The sequence below is a fragment of the Hemiscyllium ocellatum genome, chromosome 2 (genome assembly GCF_020745735.1).
Source record: "Hemiscyllium ocellatum isolate sHemOce1 chromosome 2, sHemOce1.pat.X.cur, whole genome shotgun sequence".
Classification (NCBI taxonomy): Eukaryota; Metazoa; Chordata; class Chondrichthyes; order Orectolobiformes; family Hemiscylliidae; genus Hemiscyllium; species Hemiscyllium ocellatum.
This window is the reverse complement of record NC_083402.1, coordinates 12,258,982-12,286,357: the sequence shown is the minus strand read 5'-3', so window position 1 is coordinate 12,286,357 and position 27,376 is coordinate 12,258,982. Positions and strand designations below refer to the sequence as shown.

At 40.1% G+C, this 27,376-nt stretch overlaps 1 protein-coding gene across 9 annotated transcripts in view; it reads right to left on the bottom strand.

The window, feature by feature from the left end:
* Window positions 1-9,395: 9,395 nt before the first annotated feature.
* htt (huntingtin) overlaps window positions 9,396-27,376 on the bottom strand; it is a 244,085-nt gene continuing 226,104 nt past the window's right edge. For all 9 annotated transcript variants that reach the window (XM_060834685.1, XM_060834714.1, XM_060834704.1 and 6 more), the window contains exons 62-66: window positions 20,474-20,687; window positions 19,225-19,330; window positions 15,991-16,153; window positions 13,557-13,717; window positions 9,396-11,456 (exon numbers count right to left, since the gene is read on the bottom strand). In XM_060834685.1, coding sequence (XP_060690668.1) covers window positions 11,243-11,456; window positions 13,557-13,717; window positions 15,991-16,153; window positions 19,225-19,330; window positions 20,474-20,687 — 858 coding nt within the window. In that variant the 3' untranslated portion in view covers window positions 9,396-11,242. The remainder of the gene's footprint in view (window positions 11,457-13,556; window positions 13,718-15,990; window positions 16,154-19,224; window positions 19,331-20,473; window positions 20,688-27,376) is intronic.

Sequence of the window (27,376 nt, the reverse complement as noted above, 5' to 3'; positions counted from 1 at the left end):
CTGGAAGTAATCTAATATTTTGAACACCTCAATAAGGTCACCTCAATCTTCTCTGCTCCCAGGAGAATAAGCCCAATTTTTCTAATCATTCGTTGCACTTAAAATCTCTCACTCCTGGTATCATTCTAACCCTATCTCCTTTTCACTCTCTCCAGGTCTTTAATATCCTTCCTTAAATAAGGTATCCAGAATTGAACATAAATGTGATCTGACCACTGATTAGTAGAGGTGCATATGTTTAATAAACTCATATCTTCAACTTCTGTATAGGATGTCTTCCTCTCTAGTACTTCCACAGCCACTGTTTCTGGAGTTTTCTTCTAAGCAACTCAGGTCAGGCAGCATCTGTAAAGAGAAAGCAGAGTTAACATTTCGAGTTCAGTGATTCTTCATTGAAGCTCACAGCAGTCAGGAAAAAGTGGTATTTATGCTGAAGGTGAGGTTAGAAGGATGGGGAGAGAAGTGAACAGATAGGTGGACACAGAACCAAGAGAGGGAGAGAGAGAAGAGGAGAGAGCGAGCAAGAGAGAGATTGGCTTGGCAGTAGGAGACAGAGGGTTAGTTTTGGACTGGAGGCCTGTAAACAGCAATGTTCCATGAGGATTGGTATTGTGTCCACTTTTGTTTGTCATGTATATTTTTATGAAGTTGAAGGTGTGTACTGTACCTTTAAGAGAGCGGGAATGCTATTTGAACTGAGAGATTACAATTATCTGTGTATATGACTAAACCCAGACGAAACTGGAAAATTGAAAATGTAATATTTGGCTGTGAAATGGATACCTGAGTTTTGACAAATTTCAAATTTAACCAGTTTAAACAATACATCAAGATACTAAAACTCAATTGAATTTTAATTTATTGTTTTAACAACATCGAACCAATGAGATAATTTGATGTTGGGAAGTATAAGAACATTTTGAAAGTTGGTCAGAGAGCAGCTGCCATACAGAGAGAAACTGCTGGATAGCTAATTGCCCATCTAACATCTTGCTCTGAGAAATTAGGTAACATTTTCTATCAAAAGTACCTTTTCAAGTGGAACATATTCACAGTAAAAAGAAAGATGACTACCCAGGGAAATCAGCAGCAGGAAAATTGAAGACAGCAGAGAAGACAAATACTGTGTGATTTTAAGATTAAGTTAATGTAATTTTAATAAGTGTCTTATTGGAACAGCATAGTGTTATCAAGTTGGAGTCAGATCGTAAGCAGGTAAGAGAAAGGGGGGCTTAGATGTGTGAATATTTCTTTGTTTAATGTTCACTTTTAGAGTTAGAAGATAAATTGATGTTATTTTTCTTTAAATAGTGGAATTTAGGAGTTTTCTGTCTCATACTTTAACAGATTACAAGGTGAGCTTTTCTGGGTGTTTGGTTTAATGAACAGAATGGTTCACTTCTATCTTGTAACAATATAAACAATTTAGATGAGAATATAGGAGACATGATTAGCAAGTTTGTGGATGACACCAAAATTGGTGGTATAGTGGACAATCCGAAGGTTACGTAAGATAACGAAGGGATCTTGATCACTTAGGTCAATGGCCTGAACAGTCGCAGTTGGAGTTTAATTTGGATTAATGCATGGTATTGCAGTTTGGTAAAACAAACAAGGGTAGTCTTATGCAATTAATGGTAGGGCCCTGGGTAATGCTCTAGAACAGAGAAACCCAGGGGTTCAAGTACGTACTTCTCTGAAAGTTGCACCACAGGTAGACAGGGTGGTTAAGAAAGCATTTAGCATGCTTGCCTTCATTGTTCAGACCTCCGAGTATAGGGGTTGGAACATCATGTTCAGTTGTGCAGGACATTGGTGAGACCTCCTGTGTGCAGTTCTGGACACCCTACTATGAGAAAGATAATATTAAATCGGAGAGGATTCAGAAAACATCTTCAGGAATGGAGGGTTTCAGTTAGGAGGAGACACTGGGATTTTTTTCCACTGGATGACCTTATAGAGGTTTATAAAATTATGAGGGCCTAGATAACATGAATGTAGCAAGGATCTTTTCCCTAGGGTGAAGGAGTTCAAAACCTGGGGACAGATTTTTAAGGTGAGAGGAGAATGTTTTAAAAAGGACGAGAGGCAACTTTTTTTACACAGAGAATGGTTCATATGTGAAATGTGAAGTGATGGATGCAAGTGAATTACAACATTTAAAAGACATTTGGATAAGTACATGAAGATGAAAACTTTGGAGGGATACAGGCCAAGTGCAGACAATTGGGATGAGTTTAGTTTAGGAACATGGTTGGCATGGACGAGCTGGACTAAAGGATCGGTTTCCACGCTGAAGACTCTATGACTATGATTTCTCTCCAACCCCAGTCTTGATTGATTGAAGGCTACTACTATAGCAGCTCTACTGTAATGGACCACTTCTCTCTAGGTTGGAAAACCAAAGTCAGTAAATACCTGAGGAACTTACTCCCTAGGTGGCTTGCTAATCATTTAGCTCAAATCGCATGATTTCACAATCCAAAATTACTTTTAAATCTTTAAGAAACAAGTCTTGACCTTCAAGGAACTGAAAACTGAAATCCATTTTCCTCTATTTTAGAAAGTAAGTTCCCAAATAATATATTGAGTGGTGTAGGGAGTAATATTTTGGAACAATAAGGGGGGTTGAGTGGCCTACTCAAACCTCTTCCAGCACTCAGTGAGATAATGATTGATTTGTGGCTAACTCCACATACCTGCCTTTCGCTCAAACCCCTCAAGCCTTTGCTAAGCAAAATTTCAGATATAAAAGGAACCACTGATCAAGCATGTACTGCCATCTATATTGGTATGGCTCGATTGACTAGTTAATAAGAAACAGAGGCTAGACATAAATGCATCTTTTTCCTGGTTGGCAAGGTGTAGTGAGTGTCATGACATGGAAAATGATGTTGCAGCCTCTACCTTTTACAATTTACATAGTTAAATTGACCCAAAGTATGGTTTTGCTGATGACAGAGGTAGACAGAAGAGTAACTTGATTTCAGCTCAAAGGAGTGGCCTGGTTACGCACATGGGCTTCAGTTCTGCTTGTCGGTTTATAGAGTACGTGGAACATTCCTTTTTCCAGTCCTATTCTGGATCCCACCCATAACTTTTTCTCCGGTACATTAATGATATCATTGTTACTATTAGTTTGATAAAGTTTATCTATCTCACTTCCAAGTTCCATCCTGCTCTCACCTTCACCTGCTCCATCTCTGAATCCTCCTTTGCCTTCCTCCATATCTCTGTTACCAGTTCTGGGGATCAGCTGGCTACTAATATCCACTACAAATCTGACTCCGTCAGTTACCTTGTCTGTACATCCTCACATCCTGCTTTCAATAAATACTCTATTCCATTCTCCCAAACCAGAGTTACAATGATGCCAACTATGGCAAGGTGGGGGCGCGGGAGGTCTCCAAAATGTTCACCTTCTTCCTCAACCAAAGATTCCCCACCACTTTTAGCTGATAGGGCCCTCAGCTATGTCTGATCCATCTCTCACACTTCAGCCCTCACCCCCTCTCTTCCTTCTCACCAGAGCGTCTTGGTCCCCCTCATCCTCACTTCTCTACCATCCTACTGGAATCCACATCCAAAGGATCATTAGCCACAACTTCCACCATCTCCAGCAGGATGCCACCATCTGGGATACCTTGATCCACTCCTCCCCCACTCCCAACAACACCCCAACCCCCATATCACCTTCCATTGCAATTACAGAAGGTATAACGTCTCTCATTTTACTTCCTCCTCAATATCGAAGGCTCCAGATACACCTTCCAGGCAAAGCAGTAATTTACCTGCACCTCACTCAATCTATCTACTGTATTCACTGTTCATGTGGTCTCCTTTATTTTGGTGAGACCAAGCACACACTGGTGACCATCTTCGCAGAACATCTACATTCTATTCACAAAAATGATCTGGAATTGCTGTAGGGTTTCACAAAGCTGAGTGCTAGCTGAAAGAACAATACCTCATTTTCCATATGGGAAATCTGTAGCCTTCTGCGCTCAATATTGAGTTCAATAATTTTAGGACTGGAGTACCTAACCCTAACCCCCACAACATCAGGCCTTGTCATCTCATGGATTACTACCACACAAAACCCATTGTCAGCTACTAATGGCCCCCAGCAGCAACTATTCATTCTCCCGACTGACCTGACCTTACCCATTGCTTTGCTCAACTGTTTTTTTCCCTTTTTCTCTGGGCTCTAACTCCAATTGTTCCTCTGTTTCAAACACATTTTTCCAGCAATTTCTGTTTTTGTTTGTTATAGAAACGCAAGCTGTGAGGAGGATATTAAGTGACTCCAGGAGATATGTATAGGTTAAGTGAGTGGGCAGAGATTTGGCAAATGGAATATAATGTGGGAAAATATGGAATTGTCTGTTTTGGCAGGAGAATACAAAAGAAACATCTTACCTAAACAGTGAGAAATTACAGAGTTCTGAAAAGGAATAGGACTTACAAAAGATTAGGATGCATTTACAACAAGTAATTAGGAACATTAATGGAATGTTATAATTTATTTCTTATCCTTAGTTGCTCACCATCACCTTCTCAAGAGCAAAAGGGGTTGAAAATAAATTCTGGACCAGCCCGCAATATCCACATTTTTTATAAAGTGGCCGAGATGTGACCTAATGGAATTTAAAATAATAAAGAAATTTGAAAGGATAGTCATAAAGAAAAGATAATCTTGCCAAACACCAGACAAAAAGACCCTATCTTAAGTCAACCAATGATTTGTTCTACTATGACCTGGGCTACACAAGTAGCAATGTATCTTCATTCTGCCCCACCATTTTATAAAAATGTCATGAGCCATATTTATATGGGGTATCTTTGTCTCTCAACAGTGATCCCTGCATGGCCTGAGGACCTGGGAGGGAGGCAGGAATCTGCAAGTTCTCTAGTACGAGAGTCATGCTGGTTACCAGGTTATCTAGTTTATAGACCACCAAAATATACACGGTGGTCATATATAAATTAAATATTCATGGAATTGATGCCATATCAAACAAGAAACTATATGTTGGTAGTAGGGTGCTCTTAACAAATGTGGTTGCAGTTAAGCCATCCTGCACCTGGATAAGACAGCGACGGTGGGAATCCCATTCCTTGAGTTGCTTTGCTCTCATCATAATGGGATTGCATTGGCAACTGTTTTCCATAGTTAACCTTTGATCCAACATGGCAAGGTTCCAACTTTGTTTCAGTGAATTGGGCTTATGGGCTCCACCTGTGTCACAAGACTTTCTTTCAGAGAGACGTACAAAATGGAAACAGACCCTTCGGTCCAACCCATTCATGCTGACCAGATATCCCAATCTTTTATTTCCTTCGGTGTTGCTTTCCCTGGGGCCCTGAGGATCTTTGTTTTCCCACTTCAATTCTGTGCTCCTTCACGCAACTATTAAAGTGTCCATTTTACCCCCAGAATCCATGATTTCCCATTTCCTTGTTGACTCAAGTCCAGTTACTCTGATCAATTTTAATTGCAGCCTACCCTCACCTTCTGGAGCTCCCAGTCCCTTCTATTCACAGATTCCACACTATCTATCAATCCCTCAGCAACTCTATATAATAAAGCATATCCCCAAACATGATTTGCCAGCTTGCCCCATGAATACATAGAATAAACCTCTGATCATCATTGTGCAAACCTCCATGGCTGATCTTGACCCCACACCTTGTACTGACTTGGCAGGACAGCCCAACAATACACAGCTCTGACTGATGTGTCTGAACAGCATTCTAACTGGTCTACCAATCATTCTCAGACTGTTTGCACTTAACTTGCAGGATTGACCATCGCTTGATCCCTAGACTGCAAGAACAGAGATATACACATTTTGGTAGGAACAAGAGCCTGACCAATAGCCAACCCCTGGGTTGGAACAGAACAAACCCTTTGAATGACTATAGCAACATCCCCTCAAAGACAGTAGTCACCCTTAAGGACTACTCCCCTCTGACATTCACATTTTATGATTTGCTTGAGGCATATGCAGTATGCTTGCCACAAACTGATAGCGCATGCTGGAGACGTAACATTAATGGAGCAGAATGCCACCTACTATCTGACATGGTGGATTTACTGTTAAGTGTTCCCCAGTGTCATAAGGTGCCTACCTCTTACTCTGTATTGAACAGCAAAACAAGACTGCAGCTGGCAGTCTGACGGAGCATAAAGACCCAATGCACTACAAAAAACCCAAACAAGATAGGCAGTGTATAAGTGCTGAAGTCTGAGAGTGCATGTTAAGAGACTAATGGGAACGAGGTAGGCATTGGAAGTCTTCAAGTAAACATTAAAATGAGTATGTTAAGAAAGTAAGGGTCATAAGATACATCCTGGATGGTTGCATGTGATGCATTTACATCCTTCTGCAGTGACCTTTGGCTTATCAGCCATGATCTCATTGAATGGAGAAGCAGATTTGATGAGCTCAATGGCCCACTTTTGCTCTTATATCTTATGGTTTTATTTTTGTGATTCACATGACAATGGCATTGTTTTTCCAATTTTGAAAATAAACAATTAAAATTGCCCAACATGGGACACTATTAGTATGCCTTAATCTTTCATTAAATTTAGAGTGAGTGACTATATTATAGCAGAAATAGGCCAGTTGACCAAGCATGCTCCACCATTCAACAAGATGAATAATGATCAGATCAGCAACAGTCACACTTATATGCCTTTATCCCCCCCGAGAATCCATGATTCCTTTACTGATTGAAAATATGCTTATTGCAACATTACTACTCAATGCAAAATAAAGTGCTTCAACTAAGGGTTACTGCAGTAAGTAAGCCTTCCAGAATGAGAAGCGAATGGGAGAGAATAGAAGGCATGGATTGAATTGCCGATCTGCAGTAGGAACAATGGGGAAAAGACACAAAACATAACATGATGCAAGTGCAGGGAAAGGAGCGAACTGGTGAGTAGGATCAATTAATCCCTTGCTGCATCCACAACATATTGTTCTAGGAAACCATTCACAACATGTTCAATGAACTCTTCCTCATGGCTAGCTCTACCAAATCAGACGATCACATTTTACATAAAAGTTAACTCACCCATGTTTAACGTACTGCCATTTTTCACATGCCGTCATTACTTCTGGATTTATTTTCTGTCCCAGAGGATTTATAGACTACTCCTATCGGTACCCTCTTCCCTTTTTTTTTTATTTATCTCCACCAGATAGATTCTACATCAGCTGAACCAAGATCATTCTTTGCTGTTGCTCATTAGGCTGATCCCAGATATGAAGAGGGGTTAAGCAGGTTGGGCCTGTACTCATTGGAGTTTAGAAGAATGAGAGGCAACCTTATTGAAACATACAAGATTCTTAGAGAACTTAAGGGAACAACCTTTCTGCATTAACCCTTCTTTGTTGAGAAGCCTGGAACTAGAGTATGTAACCTCAGGTCACTCATTTATGGCAGAAATTAGAAATTTCTTCCGAGTAGCGAATTTGTGGAATTCTTACCATCGAGGGATAAATTAGATTAGATTACTTACAGTGTGGAAACAAGTCCACACCGACCCGCCGAAGCGCAACCCACCCATACCCTACATTTACCCCTTAACCTATCACTACAGGCAATTTAGCATGGCCAATTCACCTGACCCGCACATCTTTGGACTGTGGGAGGAAACTGGAGCACCCGGAGGAAACCCACGCAGACACGGGGAGAACGTGCAAACTCCACACAGTCAGTCGCCTGAGTCGGGAATTGAACCCAGGTCTCTGGCACTGTGAGGCAGCAGTGCTAACCACTGTGCCACCGTGCCGACCATGTAGAGGCATGGTCTTTACTATTTTATATATTTGGAGTAGCTTTTATTCTGCATTTTTATATTATTTGATACTTTACCTTCAGTTTATTTTCTCCCCATTTTGGTCATCTTTTGCTGGTTTTCAAAATGTACACAAACCTTCTGGATTACCATTACTCTTTGCTACATTGTATTTCTTTTACTTTCAGTTTGACACCATCTTTACCATATTTGGTTAGGCGTGATTGGTTTATTCCATTATGTGCTATTTTCTTAATGCCCGTCATTGTTCATGGAGTGTCTTCTCCGATTTCCCACTCCATTCCAGCCAACTCTACATCCAAAGTAATTCCTTTAAGTTCAGCTGATCTTTCCAATCCAAGTTTCTCACATTCAAACAGAATGCTAAATTCTAACATGGTCACAGTTTCCTAGGATATCTTTTACTCCAAGATAATATTTAAACCTGCTTCTTTACAGATTACTGAATCCAAAATAGCCCCATCACTTGCTGGATCCACACCGTTCTAGGAACCCATCTGCCAATTTGATTTTCCCAAACCAATTATCTCTATCCTACTGTACAGCTACAGTTAGGAGGCCTATAAACAAGTCTTATATTGAAGTTTTTTCTTCTTATTATTATTTTGTTCCTTCAACCATATGGATTCTACATCCTTTGATCCACAATAATTTTGTTATTGTACTATTCTGACTTGTCCCAAGTAGCTGATACCAGGTATGGACGACAGTCTTATGAGGAGAGGTTGAGTAGATTGATCCCTACTCATTGGAATCTAAAAGAATAAGAGACCACCACAATGAAACTACAAGATTCTTAGGGATTTGACAGGATAGATATCGAAAGTTTGTTTCCCTTGAGAGTCTAGGACCAGAGGACATGTTGTCAGTTTAAAGATAATCTATTCAAGACAGATGAGAAGTTTCTTTTGTTCGAGGGTAGTGAATCTGTAGAATTCTTTTCCAAATAAGGATGCAGGGATGGTTTATTAAAGTATATTCAAGGATGAGATTTTTAATCAGTAAGGGAATCAATGGTTATTTGGGAGTGGGGGCAGCAGGAAAGATGATTGAAGATAATTAGATCAGCCATGATTTCATTAAATAGCAGAGCAGAGTCAATGGTCTGAGTGTTTTACTTATACTCCTGCATTCTACAGTCAAAGCTACCCACCACCTTTTTCTTTGCTGTACGTCCTCTCAAAAGGTCACATATCCCTGAATATTTAGTTCATAGCTTTGATCTCTTCGTAACCATACCTCTGTAATGGCTAAATCATATGCCTTAACTTCTATTTGTGCCATTAACGTATTTACTTTGTTACAAATACTACGTGTATTTAAGAGCTATTAATTTTGCCTATTCATCAGATTTTTTCTATTTAACCCCATTTGCTGCTTTTTTGTGAACAACCTGCCCCTTCCAGTTCCACTCTGGGTATCATTACCAAACTAGTTGCCCTGTGTCTCTGCTATATCCATTTGCGTTATACGCCTATGCATGAACAGATGCATTTTTGACTTTAAGTATACTTGTTCCTTGCTCATTGCTCATTTCAGAATATAACAGATAACAAATTCCAGGTACATTTAAGTTATTTTATTTTTCAAAGTGCAAATTAAGTCATTTAGAATTAAAATGCAACATTTCAATTATGTTTTAATGGGTACTATGAGGACTAACACTTAATACAAGAGCTCCAGCCATTTGTCTGTCATTGCCATTGTATAAACATTGTCAGATCAAGAGTCTTTGTGGAATTTTGAACCAGCTCCACTGTACCTGTATTGCTATTGACACAGTCTGTTCAGCTATGTATGTGTATATATAAATAAAAATAGACAGTCTAACACGGGACACAACAACAGTATGACACTGAGGCAGGAGGTTGTCACAATACAGACCATAAGGAAATTTCCACTTTGTTATGGTAAGAACTTATCCTGCTGGCTAAGTCTATGTTTGTTAGTTATTGTCAGCAATAGTTAAATAAATAACATTGTCAGAATATGACAGAAGCACAAGTTGTACAGCATTAAGTTGGAAACTACAATGAAAATTCAAGTTTTGTTCCCAGTCCTGCCTGCCCGCCCACCCACCTCCCCGCAACCACACTCCAATCATGAAGCAAGTTGCGTCATGCTTGAATGAACCTGGTGGCCCTGCCATTTAATCCAATGTTCCCATCAACATGTGCACCAATCAATGTCTGTCCCAGTATTAGACATGTGGAAGCAGGTATGAAAAGATGCATTCACACACATTCATCTTAACAAAACGAAAATGTTTGTGATACCAACAGGAATACAAATTTACATAAAAAAAATTATTGCTTTGCTTAAGCATTTCCAAGATTGATTCTCATAACACCTAAAGTAGAATGATGTACCCAAATGATGATTTAAAAATCAGTAACTGCATGATTAGCCAAGGATTTTTTTTTTGTCTAATTTTTTTGTTCAACTCTACTTCAAATCTTTGATATGGAAAAAAATTTCAAACAAATTGAACCTTCACAAAAAAGCTCAAGTTCAATTTATTAATATTTTCTGAGTTTTGCTACAGTAATCCATATTGGGTTTCTTACTTTAATCTGATGTCAGTTAAAACCATTAACCACACAAATGACAAACTAAACAATTTTTGGAAACGTTAAGAAATTCAGATATGGAAAAGAGACTGATTTGAACATGGACTTGTATTGAGATGATAAACAGTTATAAACTCTTGACTACTGTAATGTTTAACCTCATAATATCAAACCCACATTCCAGATTTCATTTTCCACCAAATACATCATCTTGATAGAATTGATTCATTTTGCCCTTTCTCAAATATGATCTGAATACCAGACCATGATATGTCTTTAACTTCACAGCTAATAATAAATATATTTTTCTTTGTATTGTACATAGACACATATTTTCATTAAGATATCAAATGCCATTTGATGGAAGTTGGAAACTCAATGGTGCGTTATGGGCCTGCATCAAATCAAAATAAATATTCACTCATTCAACACAGTCACACCTGTTTTGAAACTGCACTCAAACTTCATCCACAGCCAAGGACAGACGCAGAAGACATTCAACATCGTGATTTTGTTCATTGCAAATTATTGGGTAAATTCATGCACCACAGGTTTTACAATTGTACATACTTTACATGATATATAAATCTTCGGTTAAAAGACAGTTTTACTTATATTACCACATCTTACATCCTGAGAAGATTAACATTTTGTGATTATATGCACTAAATTAGACATACAACCACATTACAACAACTGAATAGTCAGAACATTTGGAAGGAACATGCTGGGAGTGTGACTTGAGAATACTGAGATTACTGCAAAGGGATTCTTGTCTTGTCCCATCCCTGTGTACCACCGCTATGTTTACCAAATCCTCCCCAAGTCAATATGCTGTCATTCACAATTGAGCAACCTGGTGAATGCTTCGCAAGCACGTCAACAGCTGGTGATAGGGGCTGCCAGGAGTCGCCACCATTTCGAACACTGACTGGAAGGCACGGCGATCTAGCTCCTCATCAATCTGCTTCCTGTAAAAGTCCATTGCCAACAAGCAGAAGAGATTTATATCCACTTGTTCAGCCTTACCCATTCGGCTGATAATGTGGGGGAGGCTGGATATGCAGTTAAGAAATCGTTTTGCTGTAACTATACTGTGGCCTGCTCTGTCATGGCTCTGGGGGTTATGATTGATTTACAGCATGTTTTCTGACTTTTCCAAATAACACAGATCAAATCAACTACAATTCGATATTTAATCATTAGCAGCACATTACTTTCCTTTAACCATTTCATAAACCATTCATAAGAACTCTCACAATACATCAGCTATTGCAACCTCCAGAATTCAAAAGTTTTGGGCAGGATTGCAGTGAATTAGTCTTAATTCATTGGGTAGCCCACTTCTGAACCAGATGTACATTCAAATCCCATGCCAGAGATACACGTCCATAATACCACACTTCACTGCAGTACTAACGGAATGCTGCATAGCTGGAGGTACCAACTTACTGAATCAGATATTAAACCAAGGCTCCATCTTCCTTCTCAGGAAAATATACCAAGGCAGTATTTTGAAAAAGGGTCATTGGAACTCTGTGGTGATTTGTATGCATTAAATTTTATTTTTAGTTTGGATTTTAAACTAGTGGTATATGGGTATTTCATTTTGTGTAGGGGTTTTAAAAATTAACTAGGTCAGTCTTTCTTGAACCATGATTTTAAGCTAGTATGTTTCAGACAGCAAGGCCCCCTAGAACAGGGCAGCATGGTGGCTCAGTGGTTAGCTCTGCTGCCTCACAGCACCAGGGACCCGGGATCAATTCCAGCCTCAGGCAACTGTGTGGAGTTTGCACATTCTCCCCAACTCTACATGGGTTTCCTCCAGGTGCTCTGGTTTCCTCCCACATTTCCAAAAATGTGCAGGTTAGGTCAATTGGCCAAACTAAATTATCCATGTTTAGGGATGTGTAGGTGAGGTAGAGTAGTAGGCGACGGAGTCTGGGTGGGTTGCTCTTTGCAGGCGGGTGTGGACTTGTTGGGTCAAATGGCCTGTTTGCACACTGTAGGGAAGTGTAAAAATAAAGGGAAGTCTGTTTTCTTTCTGGGGCTTTTCAACAGGAAAGAAAAAGCCCTTAGGCCCCGAGATAGCACAGATTCTTGGATGAGCAAGTATTTTCTAAAGTTAATTCAAAAGCTTTTGAAGCAAGTATAGCTTTTCTGACAAAGGTCATTTACCCACATTATACTTCAGCTGCCATGCATTCTCCCATTCATTCAACTTGCCTAAGTCACAGTCAGTCATCTCTATCCTCTCCATCCAGCTTTCTGTCATTTGTCATTTACAAACCTGGTGATATTACATTTAGGCCCCTCATTTAGATCATTTATATTATGAATAGCTGAGGTCTAAGCACTAATCCTATGGTAATCCATTAGTCACTGCCTGCCACTCAAAAGACCCATTTCTTCTGACTGTTTCCTGTCTCCAAGCAATTGTCCATCTATAATCAATAGATTAAACCAAATCCCATACGCTTTAACTTTACATGCTGATCTCTTATTTCAGTTGTCATCCAATGTTTTCTGTAAACCACCTCTCCAATCAACTCTACTGGTAACATTCTTGAAAAACTCCAATAAATCTGTCAATTTACAGCAGCAAATCTACATTCTCACTACTGTTGATGTAAAGAAATGCCTTCTAAATCCTTCATCTGGTCAGTTTACTATACATTTTTTGCGCCCCTGTTATACCCTCAAATTCCCTACTGCGTGGTTTAAAGATTGCAAAAAAAGGGAAAAACATATCTAGGAATCTTTAGTGAATGATTCCAACAGAAAGAGTTCTATTTATGTAATATCTCTTGCAATCCAAGGACTTTCCAAACCACTCTACATCTAATGAAGTGGTGGTGAAGTGTAGTCACTGTTGCAATGTAGAAATGCTTGAGTATTAAAAAAAACAAACACAGTATTTAAAAAATATACTGACATTTTAGTCTGCATGATAATTACAAACAAACAAAATGCCAAATCAAAATCACTAAAGTTTTGCTGGCCACCTCAAAACACTTCAGTCTGTGCCCTTGGCAGAAACCCCCGAATAATGGTAGATCCTAAAAAACACACGAAATGCACTAGCTTAACTCAAACAATCTTGTGGATCGAGCATCTTGTCTCCTAGAAACCTGACAATTATTAATGAAGGATACAGAGCTGAAATCCACGCACTGGTTGAAGCACTGACGAAGAAACAGGAGAGGCTCCACATTGCCATTGCTATTGGTGTTCGCTGTGTGAAGTTTGAAAGCGACAGCATTACCCAGTCCCTCACCATGGAAGACTGTCCAGTATTGTGTAAAGTCTGAAACACCTGTAAATGAAAGAACACAATGTCAATTCAGAATATAAATGGTCCAATAGTTCCAGAGTTCAAGAAAGCTGACACGTATAGCACATGAGAGGATGTGAGCAGTTGTGACAAAGTTTCACAAAATTCCCTACTTCAGAGGCATCATGCTGACTAGTATAGGGCTCAAGGGAGAAGATGGGAGGAAATAACTATATAAAACAAAACGATATGGTTGCACTGAAAGCACTTTAGAGCAAGTTCACTCAGCTATGGGGTGAAGTTATGAAGAAACATTGGGCACATTGGGTCTATACTCACTGCAGTTCAGAGGAACGAAAGGTGCTTTTACTAAAACATAGAAAATTTTAAGAGAGCTTGAGGGAAAATCCAAAGGACTATGTTTCCCCTTATGAGGAGTCTAGAATTGGGGGCACAACTTAAAGACAATTGTCTTCTACTGAAGACAGGAATGAGGAGCAATTTCTTTTTTCAGTTTCAGGAATTCTACAGCAAGCAGTGGAGGCTAGATCACTGAACGTATTCAGGCTGCATTAGACATGATTTTGGTCAAAGAGAAGTCAAGGGACCGGATAATAACGAAGGTTGATATTATGTTATTTTGGTTTTAAAGTAGAGTCAAAAAGAATTTTTAGTTCTGTGAAGTCAACTTTTTTTTTAAAAATGGATAAGAAACAGATTTCTAGCATTGGGTCAAAACAATATCTCCAATACATGATGTGACAATCTTAATGATTAAACAAGCTACCTGGTGAGAAAATTGCACAAGCGTTTATGAATTTGAGCTTTAATGATAAAGAAAGAACTGGAGATGAAATTTCATGAAATTGAAATGAGAAGTCACTTATTTGGAAAATGCAAACTAAAATATAAAATATTTAGTATTGTCCAGGATTACATGAAGATTTAGTTAAATTTTGCTAGACATGCTATACAAGTCAAATATCCGGAAATCCCAAACATCAATTGAACCTGCACCTTTAATTCCACTACCAGCCTTCAAAGAACTGTTTAATAGGGTTTTAGTAGATCATATAGGTCCACTACCTGAAACCAAGAGTGTGAATCAGTATCTTCTAACAATTATGGATGTTTTAATCAGATTTTCTGAAGTGGTGTCTTTTGGAAAAGTTATGGTAAATGGAAGTAGAAAAGTTGACCCAATGTTTTTTTTAAAACAAGATGTGGATTGCCCAAAGAAAGTCAATCAAATCAAAGTTCAAATCTTATCTCATTTTTATTCAAAGAAATAAGGAACATTTTGGGAACAAAGTGAGTAATATCTTCAGGTTATCATCCGTAACCTCAAGTACTATTGGAAGGAAAGTATCAAATTTTAAAAGGCACAATTAGAGCTTATTGAGAAGAATGCCCTAATGGGTGAGGAAAAAAGAACTTCCTTATTACTGTTAGTCAACAGGGATGATGTGAAAGAACCTCACATTTAACAAAGAAAAATCTATAAAGCTGAGACACCAGCCTGACAACCTATGTGACAAGTTTGAGAAAAATTAACCATGGCTTGAGGTGGCAGTACTGCAGTTGTAAAGTACTCCACAATCAAACCTAGATCAGGAAAAAGGCCAAAGCTCAAAATGTCACTGCAGACAAGGTCTACAAAGCCAGGATTCACTTGGGGATTTGATTTGTCCAGTACTTATTTTGTTCAGTTTTGCCGTTTGTTTGGATCATGACACAAGCAAGAAAGTAGTGTGAAGGTGACAAATCAGATTAACCATAATTTTGTAGATGGAGGCCGCCAAATGGGTAAAGTGGTTGAAACCTGCTGCAATTTCTTCTATCTTACTCACCCCTTGAAAATCAGAGACTAAGCAGCACAGCTGGTTCACCTGCCCTTTTTGTCCCACAAGGACTTATGCCCTGTGAAACCAGAGCATGGAACATTAAGGAGGAATATCTTTACTGATAAGAAATAACGTGAACACATACATCAAGAAACTTCCTTTGCAAGAAAAACATAAACATTTTCATGTGTGGTCTAAATTTTTATAAAGATATTAAAAGAAATACTTACATATTTTACACACAATTATTTTTTACAATGCTATGCTATTTCAAGGAAGACTTGTTTCGTCACCAATTTAACCAGTTAAGGAGAAGCCAGGCAAGTAGTGAGGGACAAAGGAATAAAAAGTATACTGATCAGATGGTTGAAGTCAGATGGGAGGGGTCCTTTGTACAGCACTTAGACTGGCACAGACTGGATGGCTGAATACCTTGGTTCTAAATTGCAACTAAGGAAGAAAAATCAATACCTTGTAAACCACTGTGGCCATGAATTGTGGGTAGGGCTGCTGATTGGAAATAAATTCTCCAATAACTTTGTTCATCACGTCTTGAGGTGGGAAGAAGTCATCAAGGAACTGTGGAAGGATGCGTGCCACAACCCTTGCCTCACAAGGGAAGCCCCTCCTGATTCTAAACAAAAGAGAGATACAGAGAAATTTAATTTTGTTTAATATTTATTTGTGGGATGCGGGTGTCACTAGCTAGCCAGCATTTATTGCTTATCCCTAGTTGCTCGAGAAGATGGTGGTGAGCTGTCTTCTGGAACCGTTGCAATCTATCTGCTGTGGGTTGACCCACAATGCTACTGGGGACAGAATTCCAAGATTTTGACCCAGTGACAATGAAGGAATGGCGATGTATTTTCAAATCAGGATGAGGAGGGTGCCTTGGAGGGGAACTTGAAGGGGGTGGTGTTCTCACGTATCTTCTACTCTTGATCTTCTAGGTGGAAGTGGCTGTGGATTAGAATGTGTTCCCTGAGGATCTTTGGGGAACTTCTGCAGTGCATCTTGTAGATATAGTGCACACTGCTCCTGAATGTCAGTGGTGAAGGGTGTGGATGATTATCTCTAAAAATGTGCCAGAAAACCTGGACAAACCCTCCACAAATGCCTGATACTTAAATATTTTTCCCAGTGAAATATCTGATCATTCAATATCTCAAATGCAGAAAGACAACTAAGTTAGTTCAGCATATAATAATAGGAATCTTTTCCTAAATTGGCAGGTAGAACATTTTAACAATGCATTACTTTGGTGTACATTGCTCTACGTTCAAGGATGCTGGATACATACTAGTCCCTCATCCAAAGGCCTAGTTCATCAGCTGAGACCGCACCGAGCATTAACAGATATTCAGTGGTTGAGCTCCACAACCACCAAACCTAGCCCTCAGCTCACTTGATATCCTACCATCTAGCAATATTAAAACTCGTTGTGCTAATGAATACCACCATCCCAGCTATTCAATATTAATCGAAGATTAAAGTGAAGATCTTGAGGAAGACAAAATACTAGCAAGTTTAGAAGAACAAAGGGATCCTGGGGTGTTTATCCACAGATCCCCAAAGACAGATATGACTCTTGTCTTTATCAGTCGTAGTATAGATTATACAAGCAGAGAGGTCCTGTTGGAGCTAAGCAGAACTTTGGCAGTAATCATAGAAACCAGACAGTGTGGTAAAAGGTCATTGAATCCACACTGAACCACCAAAGAGTGGTTCAACCGAACCCAGACCCAACCCCCCCAAACCATACAACGTAACCTCACATTTACTATGTATGGCTAATCCACCTAGTTTACACACCTTTGGAATGTGGGAGGAAACCCATCTAGACACAGGTAAACTCCACAAAGACAGTCACCTAAGGCTGGAACTGAACCCAGCTCCCTCGTGCTGAGGGGCAGTAGTGCTAACCACTGAGTCACCATGCTGCAGTTTGGTGCAGCTATTCCAGCAGTTTGCACCTGTTTGGTCAACATGATCAATGATGCACAGTTCGGAAGGTGAAAAACTATTCAGTACGTACAAGAATGCTATTACCAGTTATTCCTAGCTGAATTCAGAAACAGCACTTCTTGACCCAAAGCATGTGAATACTCAATTGCTTTAGATTTTTATTCCTACAAATTCAGAAAAGCCATCTGAACAGTATTTTGTTTCTATCGACATAAAGTGACTTGTGTTGATTTCTAAAGTTAATTATAGGCAGCAAGTTCACAGAAAACATCACCATTACTTCATTATATTTTTCAAATTCATTGATTTTGGTACCGGGTGGGCCACAATTCTCACTGTGAAAGGATCTCAGCTCCTGATAGAAAGCCTCTATTATTTTCCTTTGATGAATGTGCTATTCAGTTCACCAAGCCCTTCTACGTTGTCCACTGTTCAACAGCTAGGTCTGCACTGCAGACACCCAGCAATTGTACATGGTGTAATATGTTTACTCAGCTGGCATACTCAAACCTCACTGTATTCTGCAATGGGTTAAGTCCAAAAAGTCCCAACATAAGTCTTTAGAAGGGATTCAATTTAGAGTACATGGATTAGACTGAGGGCAGCATACAGTCCCAAAATTTATAGAAACCATTAAAAATCACAGGCTTGTACCATTTAAACAAATCACCTTCTTCTACATGAAATAAGAAGAGCATCCCAAAACTTTATGCCTAGAAAATTGAAAACGCAGCTACTACTGAAGTGGCAATTTTTAAAAAGTCAGAATATAAAATATACTGGAATTGGAAATTAGCAGGGATTTTACAGAGTTACAGTGTTCTCTCTGAGCTGTGCAATATTGTAGCAAGCCAGGGGTTTCATGCATACCACATACAAATCAGCACATTTTAGTTACCAAACAAACATCCACGTCAAAGAATCTGAAGGGTCAACAGAGTTCAATGAATTAGCTACATGAAACAAAAACAAATTAGATGGTAAAGAGATGGTCAGGCCAATGATTTGCAGCATGGGTTATGGGAAGATTTGAAAACATGGAGGAAAGTTTAACATCGAGTTAGGACACAAGCAGCAGCTAAGTTTAATGAAGCTACAAGACTGAGCAGGAGTTGTCGAGTCGAGAGACAACAAAGGCAGAAATAGGCATGCTTAGAGATTCTTCGATGATGGAAGATAGAAGGCTATTAATTGGTGGCCTACAAAATCAGACTTTTTGAACTACCAAATTAATCCCACTCTTTCCCCATGGACTGTAAATATTTCCCTTCATGTTTTCACCAGATTCCTTTTCAAAATGTTACTAATTAATCTTCTAAATTCCCAATCATAACAATTCACTAAACAAAACAAATGATTTCTTGTTGTTTTTATGTCTTTTATCAATAGACACATTAGAGAGAGGGAAGCTCCGTGTCATGCAAGTGCCAACGCTGTGAATGGTCTGATTCAGACTCAGATGGTGGGCAGGAACAGAAGGAATTGTTGACGGGATGGAGCTCATGGTGGACATAAATGACAACAACTTCAGACTTTCCAATATTCAACAAGTCTCAGCTGCAGTTATATTGTAAGAGACCTCTAAAGGAGAGGGCACAGATCTTTGATTAAGTATCAAGGGTTACTGACTAAAAGATTAAATTCTAAGACAGAGGAGTAGAGGGATGGCAGGCTTGGTACATATGGGAGATACTTGAACAGTTAAATTTCTCATCAAACCACCAGGAATAAAAACCCCACCTGTCAAAAAGAACAGAAACCCGCTCCATTGCCACAATAACTGACTCGCTGTCTGGCACCGTGCTATCCGTTTCTGAACTTCGACTTGGGCTGCTCTTTTCTTTGCCTGTTCAGAGCACAAATAATTCAGAGTTACTGAAATTACATAAACATGTCTTCTTCTAAAAAAGGAAACCTGCAACTCTGACTCATTGTTTGTATAAAATTTTATTTTTGATATTTAATTTAAGAAAGAAAACAATTACAGAATTGCTTCATTTAGTTTGGAGCTGAGTGAACCAGGCTTCTGGATCATCCTTAACTTCTGGAGCTTCCATCCAGTGATTTTCTTTTAAAGACTGTGTTTGCTGTCACTGCCTAGGGCAGTCACAATGCTTGTAATATCATCGTTAGCGATGCCACAGGTAGATGCCTGCATTAAAAATGAGGCTCGGCATTATATTGTCAAAATAGCTTTGAATTAGACAAACTGAAGAACAAAGAAAATATTATTTTTTAAATAACTCTAGTTTCAAATGTTTCAGTCATTTTTACAGAGTCAACTGGGACAGGGAACTTTGCACTACAGGAGAGCAAAGTAGGGTGCAGGTGAGCACCAGAGCTACCATCTTCCGGCACTAGCATATACTCTGCTGTTTTAATAGCTTCTAGCTGCATGAAGACTCAGCCACACATTATGAGACTGGAATCTTATGCACACAATGCTTGGGAGGTGGGGTGAGTGCAAGTTCTCTTACAGTGCAAGATTTAAAAAAAAAATTTCAATTATTTATCAAATTCCTTTATGAAAGTCATTACTGAATCTGTTTTTACCACTTTTTCCACAAGTGTTCCAGATCACACCAACTGTGAAATTTACCTCCCTTTTTTTCCTGACTTTTTTTTTGCCTGTTATATTATATCAGCATTATCCGATCATGGGCCCTCTTGCTAGAGAAAATGCATCATGGTTTCAAATGTCATTTAGATTTCCCTCAATCTTCTAATGCCAAATTAGAACAATTATAAATTTTTGGATTCTAGGATTTAATTTCACAGCCTCTTAACCGCTACTTTAACCACAACCCTTGTGCATCCAATTATACATCAAGAATAGAAATGATCTTCCTCTTCACAATAAACAAAATACAATACTTCTTAAAGATGTTAACAGCTTCAAAAATATAATGAAGCTTTCTTTATTCATAACTATCGCTCAGGCAGGACAGAGATGAGCCCTCCATAACAGCTCAGCGTATCAACACAGTACCTGTATACATGCAAGTTAGCATCAGTCCTAAGGCAGCCATGGCTCTATGAGGGCTATGCATGTTCAATCTATCCACACTGAGCTTCACCAAGGCCTCTCCATCCAAACGTGAAAGCTGCTCAGAGAGAAGAAGTCGCTCCATCCCACGCAAGACACAATGGTAGATTATGGAAGGTGTGGACTCCTCGCTGCCAGAGACCATTACTCCACACATCTAAAAGTCAAGAGTAGCAGCTTGTAACATGGAAACCACATACCTCATAGGAAAATTCAAGTTAGAAGCAGGAGCAGCAGCTCAAGGATGCTCTGACATTCTTTCAGATCTTAGCTGATTTGATTACTCCATATTCCCAGTTACTCTCAATAACCTTTAAGTTTTGTGCAAAACACTACATAGTTTTGTAGCTCGGGTACTCGTGGTTCTGTTCGCCGAACTGGGAATTTGTGTTGCAGATGTTTCGTCCCCTGTCTAGGTGACATCCCGAGTGCTTGGGAGTCTCCTGTGAAGCGCTTCTCTGATCTTTCCTCCAGCATTTGTAGTGTTTTGAATCTGCCGCTTCCAGTTGTCAGTTCCAGCTGTCCGCTGCAGTGGCCGGTATATTGGGTCCAGGTCAATGTGCTTGTTGATTGAATCAGTGGATGAGTGCCATGCCGCTAGGAATTCCCTGGCTGTTCTCTGTTTGGCTTATCCTATAGCAGTAGTGTTGTCCCAGTCAAACTCATGTTGCTTGTCATCTACATACGTGGCTACTAAGGATAGCTGGTCGTGTCGTTTCGTGGCTAGTTGGTGTTCATGGATGCGGATCGTTAGCCGTCTTCCTGTTTGTCCTACGTAGTGGTGTTTTGTGCAGTCTTTGCACGGGATTTTGTATACTACGTTGGTTTTGCTCATGCTGGGTATCGGGTCCTTTGTCCTGGTGAGTTGTTGTCGGAGAGTGGCTGTTGGTTTGTGTGCTGTTTATGAGTCCTAGTGGTCATGGCTGTCAGTTCAGAAATGTTCTCGATGTATGGTAAAGTGGCTAGTCCTTTGGGTTGTGGCATGTCCTCATTCCATTGTCTTTCCCTTCGGCATCTGTTGATGAAATTGCAGGGGTAAATGTTTTTGGCGAATACATTGTCGAGGTGTTCTTCTTCCTCTTTTTGCAGTTCTACAATGTATTCGCCAAAAATGGATACCCCTGCAATTTCATCAACAGATGCCGAAGGGAAAGACAATGGAATGAGGACATGCCACAACCCAAAGGACTAGCCACTTTACCATACATCAAGAACATTTCTGAACTGACAGCCAGACGACGATGACCAACAGGACTCAAACAGCACACAAACTAACAGCCACTCTTGGACAACAACTCACCAGGACAAAGGACTCGATACCCAGCATGAACAAAACCAACGTAGTGTACAAAATCCCATGCAAGGACTGCACAAAACACTACATAGGACAAACTGGAAGACAGCTAACAATCCGCATCCATGAACACCAACTAGCCACGAAACAACACAACCAGCTATCCTTAGTAGCCACACACGCAGACGACAAGCAACATGAGTTTGACTGGGACAACACTACTATTATAGGACAAGCCAAACAGAGAACAGCCAGGGAATCCACTGATTCAATCAAAAAGCACATCGACCTGGACCCAATATAATCGGCCACTGCAGCGGACAGCTGGAACTGATAACCGGAAGCGGCACATTTAAACCACTATAAATGCCGGAGGAAATATCACAGAAGCGCTTCACAGGAGGCTCCCAAGCACTGAGAATGGCACCTAGACAGGGGACGAAACATCTGCAACACAAATTCCCAGCTCGACGAACAAAACCACAACAACCTTTAAGCTCCCTATTTACCAAGAATCTATTTTCCTCTGCTTTAGAAAGAGTCAAGGACTCTGCATCCACTTCCTTTTATATAACACAACAACCACACAGGATATTCTCAACAGGTGACGCAGACATAAGCACTAAATTAAAGGTACTTACTGTACTGTGTCTTTGAGAAAATTGGATTTTTTTAAGTTGGGAGGCCAATGTGTCCTTGCAATTAATCTTTAACCAAAATATTAGTGGCCTAGGTTATAAATAGTTATATCACTGTACATCAGCTTCATTCAGAGAACAGCATGACACTCAAAATTGAGAGTTCAAACTCCACTCCAGGGATATTGCATTGAAGACCTGAAGACAATGAGTTGACCTGATTGTCTTGATTGCTCACCGTTTTATTGAGCTCAGGGATGCAGGAAGATTAGGCTAGAAAATTTTAAAAATTATTATTCGTGAACAGAGGGGTACAAATGCAATTGAATAGCAATAGATGGACCTGTGTATGTGGTGTTAATTCGATAAATATAGTAACAGTGGATAACATGCACAACTGTGACAGAATGGGTCCATCACATTATCCTGTTCCAATATGCCTCACTGCAGCTCAACTTCAGGCCATGATTAAATTCCTGAGCTACAAGCTCATACTTTTATAGTACCCAGAAGGTACCCAATGAAACTGAAATCTTAGTTTAATAGATAAGTAAACATTTTCATCCACTCTAAAATGATATAAAACATGTTATTTGGCCCAACTAGTCAATGCCAGTGTTTACCTTCCATGTGAGCTTCTTCTCAGCTTTATTCATCTCACTCTATGCATACAGACTTAGATCTTCAAGCTTCCTCTTAAATGCTATTTTCCCCAGCCAATTCTTATGGCATCCAAGTTCTACAATTTGACCAGAAAGGTTCTTCCTGACACGTTTATATTTATGAGACCAAGCCTTTATTTTTTCCCAAATGTAGATGCATTTTGTTATTACATCCACTCTATGGTTACCTTTAAGACCTCAGCCACGTAATCTCAACGTCTTTTTCTTTACAAGGGTGATGATAGGCATGTGATTTGTATAACATCAATGCTTGGATTCCACACCAGTGAAATGTGGATGTTGCTTACTTCTACGAAGGGAGCTTTAAAAGAAAACGGTCAGACAGTCCTATCTGGAACAAATGATCTAATCCAGTATTGTCAGGGAACAGGCAACTGCAAACCTTCATTCACTCAAGAGATGTGGGCATCGCTGGCTGGGCCAGCATTTATTGCCCATCCTCAGCTGCCCTTGAGAAGGCTGTGGTGAGGTGAGCTGTGTTCTTGAACCAGTGCAGTCCCTCTGGTATAGGCAGACCTTAAAAGGAGGGAATTGCAGGATTGTGACTCAACAATACTGAAGGAACGGTAACATATTAGGGAGATTGGAGAAGATTTGTAGCTCAGGTTGAGATTCTGGATGTAGGTTTGCTCACTGAGCTGGAAGGTTCGTTTTCAGATATTTTGTCACCATACCAGGTAACATCTTCAGTGAGCCTCCAGATGGAGCACTGGTGGTATAGCCTGCTTTCTATTTATATGTTTGGGTTGGTGATGTCATTCCCTACAGCAATGTCATTTCCTGTTCTTTTTCTCAGGGGGTGGGAAATGGGATCCAAGTCAATGTGTTTGTTGATAAAGTTCCAGTTGGAATGCCATGCTACTAGGAATTCTTGCGCACGTCTCTGTTTGGCTTGTCCTAGGATGGATGTGTTGTCTCAGTCAAAGTGGTGTCCTTCCTCATCCGTATGCAAGGATAATAGAGTGTGGATCATGTCTTTTTGTGGCTAGTTGATGTTCATGTATCCTGGCAGCTAGTTTTCTGCCTGTTTGTCCAATGTAGGGTTTGTTACAGTTCTTGCAAAGTATTTTGTAAATGACATAAGTTTTTGAATAAGTTCATTAGCTGCTGTTTTAGTGTGTTGGTGGGTTTGTGAGCTACAATGATGCTAAGGGGTCTGAGTAGTCTGGCAGTCATTTTGGAGATGTCTTTGATGTAGGGGAGAGTGGCTAGGCTTCCACAATTATCCCAACATCCACAAACGAAGCTGCATTAGAACATTATTTCAACGAGCCATCACACACCGCAGCACAGGAGAACTACGAAGAGCAGAGAAAAATCACCTATACAGTGTATTCAAAAGGAACGGGTACCCAGTGAACACAGTCCACTGATTTCTCAGCAACAAACCCAAACAAAATACATCCGGAAAGCCTAGCCACTCTCACCTATATCAAAGGCATCTCTGAAATAACTGCCACACTACTCAGACCCCTTGGCATCATGATAGCCCACAAACACACAACAGCAGCTCATGAACTTCAAAGACCCTATACAGACCACAAGCAAAACTAGTGTCATTTACAAAATACCTTGCAAGAACTCGATAAACACTACATTGGACAAACAGGCAGAAAACTAGCCGCCAGGATACATGGCCAACAACTAGCCACAAAAAGACATGACCCACTCTCACTAGTATCCTTACATACGGATGAGAAGGGATACCGCTCCGACTGGGACAACACGTCCATCCGAGGACAAGCCAAACAGAGACATGCACGAGAATTCCTAGAAGCATAACATTCCAGGAACTAATCAACAAACCCCTAAGAAAAAGAACAGGAAATTAGGTCACCGCAGGAAATGACATCACCAACCCAAAAAAACCCAAACATAAATAGAAAGCTGGCTATCCCACCAGTACTTCATCCGGATGCTCACTGAAGATGTTACCTAGTATGGTGATGATACGTCTGAAAAAAAAAACCTTCCAGCTCAGTGAGCAAACCGATATTCACAGTAATGTATTTCCAAGTTAGGACTTTGTGGTTTGGAAGGGAACATTCAGGTGGTGGTGTTCCCATGTATCTGCTGCCCTTATCCTTCTGGATGGAATTGGTTGTGCATTTAGTAGATGTTAATTTTGCAGTGTATCTGCTGCTACTGAGTGTTGGTGAGAAGGGAGTGAATGCTTGTGACAGTGTGCCAAACAAGCAGGCTGCTTTGTCCTGGATGGTATCAAGCTTCTTGAATTATTGGAGCTGCACCCATCAGGCAAGTGGGGAGTATTCCATCACAGTCTGACTTGTACCTTAAAAATGGTGGACAGTCTTTGTGGAGTCAGCAGGGGAGACAATGGCTTACTGGTATCACCACTGTTAATCCAGAAATCCAGGTAATATTCTGGGTACCAGGTTCAAATTCTATCATGACAGATGGTGGAATTTGAATTCAATACAAATCTGGAATTAAATGTCTAATGATGACAATGAAACCATTGCTAATTGTCAGGAAAAGTCCCAACTAGTTTACTAATGTGAACTATCATCCTTACCTGATTTGGCCTACATGTGACTCCAGACCCAAAACAAAAGGTTGACTCTTAACTGCCCTCTTTTTGGCAATAAAAACTGGCCTAGCTGGCAACATCCTCATCAGTGAATGAATTTAAAAAAAAGAGTCACTACAGTATTCCTAGCCTCTGATCTGCTCTGGTAGCCATTGTATTTATATAGCGAGTCCAGTTCAGTTTCCAGTCAATGGTAACTCCCCATGATGTTGATAGTGAAGGATTCAGTAATGTCAAGGAGCAATAATCAGATAGTCTTTAACTGGGTTAAGGAGAATCCAAAGGAATTCTATAAATAAATTGAAAGGACAAAAGGGTAACTAGGGAGAGAATAAGGCCCCTCAAAAATCAGCAAGGCAGCCAGTGTGTGGAACCGCAGAGACTGGGGAGATACGAAACAATGCTTACTGTAGGGAAAGACATGGAAGATGTAGAATGCGGGGAAATAGGTGGTGACATCTAAAAAAATGTCCATATTAGAGGTGGTGGTGCTGGATGTCTTGAAATGTCTAAAGGTGGATAAATCCCCAAGACCTGATCAGGTGTACCCTGGAACTCTGAGAAGCCAGAGAAGTGATTATTGAGCGCCTTGCTCAATATTTGTATTATCAATAGTCACAGGTGAGGTGCCAGAAGACTGGAGGTTGGCTAATGTGCTGCCACTATTTAAGAAAAACGCTAAGGAAAAGCCAGAGAACTCTAGATCGATGAGCCTGACATCAGTGGTTGACAAGTTGTTGGAGTGAATCCTGAGGGACAGGACGTACATGTATTTGGAAAGATAGGGACTGATTAGGGATAGTAAACATGGCTTTATGCGTGGGAAATCATGTCTCACAAACTTGATTGCGTTTTTTGAAGTAGTAACGAAGAGGATTGATGAGGGCAGAGCAGTGGACGTGATCTATTTGGACTTCAGTAATGTGTTCGACAAGGTTCCTAATGATGGACTCTTTAGCAAGGTCAGATCACATGGACTAACTATTTAGAAACAGAATTGGCTCGAAGGTAGAACATAGAACAATACAGCTCAGAACAGGCCCTTCAGCCCTCGATGTTGCACCGACCTGCTCATCCCCCTACATTATCCCAAAATCATCCATGTGCTTATCTAAGAATTATTTAAATCTCCCTAATGTGGCTGAGTTGACTACATTAGCAGGTAGGGCATTTCACACCCTTACCACACTCTGCGTAAAGAACCTGTCTCTGACATCTGTCTTAAATCTATCACCCCTCAATTTGTAGTTATGCCCCCTCGTACACGCTGACATCATCATCCTAGGAAAAAGACTTTCACTATCTACCCTACCTCTAATCCTCTGATCACGGAAGTATGTTGTGAAACATGAAAAGGTTCAGGAAAGACTTACAACCACATTGCCAGTGTTGGAGGATTTGAGCTACAGGGAGAGGCTGAATAGTCTGGGTCTCTTTTGCCTGAAGCATCAGAGGTTGAGGGGTGACCTTATAGAGATATAAAATCATGAGGGGCATGGATAGGGTATATAGACAAGGTCTTTTCCCTGGGTTGGGGATTCCAGAACTAGAGAGCATAGGTTTAAGGGTAAGAAGGGAAATGTTTAAAAAGGATCTAAGGGGGAACATTTTCACACAAAGGGTGATACGTGTATGGAATGAGCTGCCAGAGGAAGGAGGAGGAGGCTGGTACAATTACAC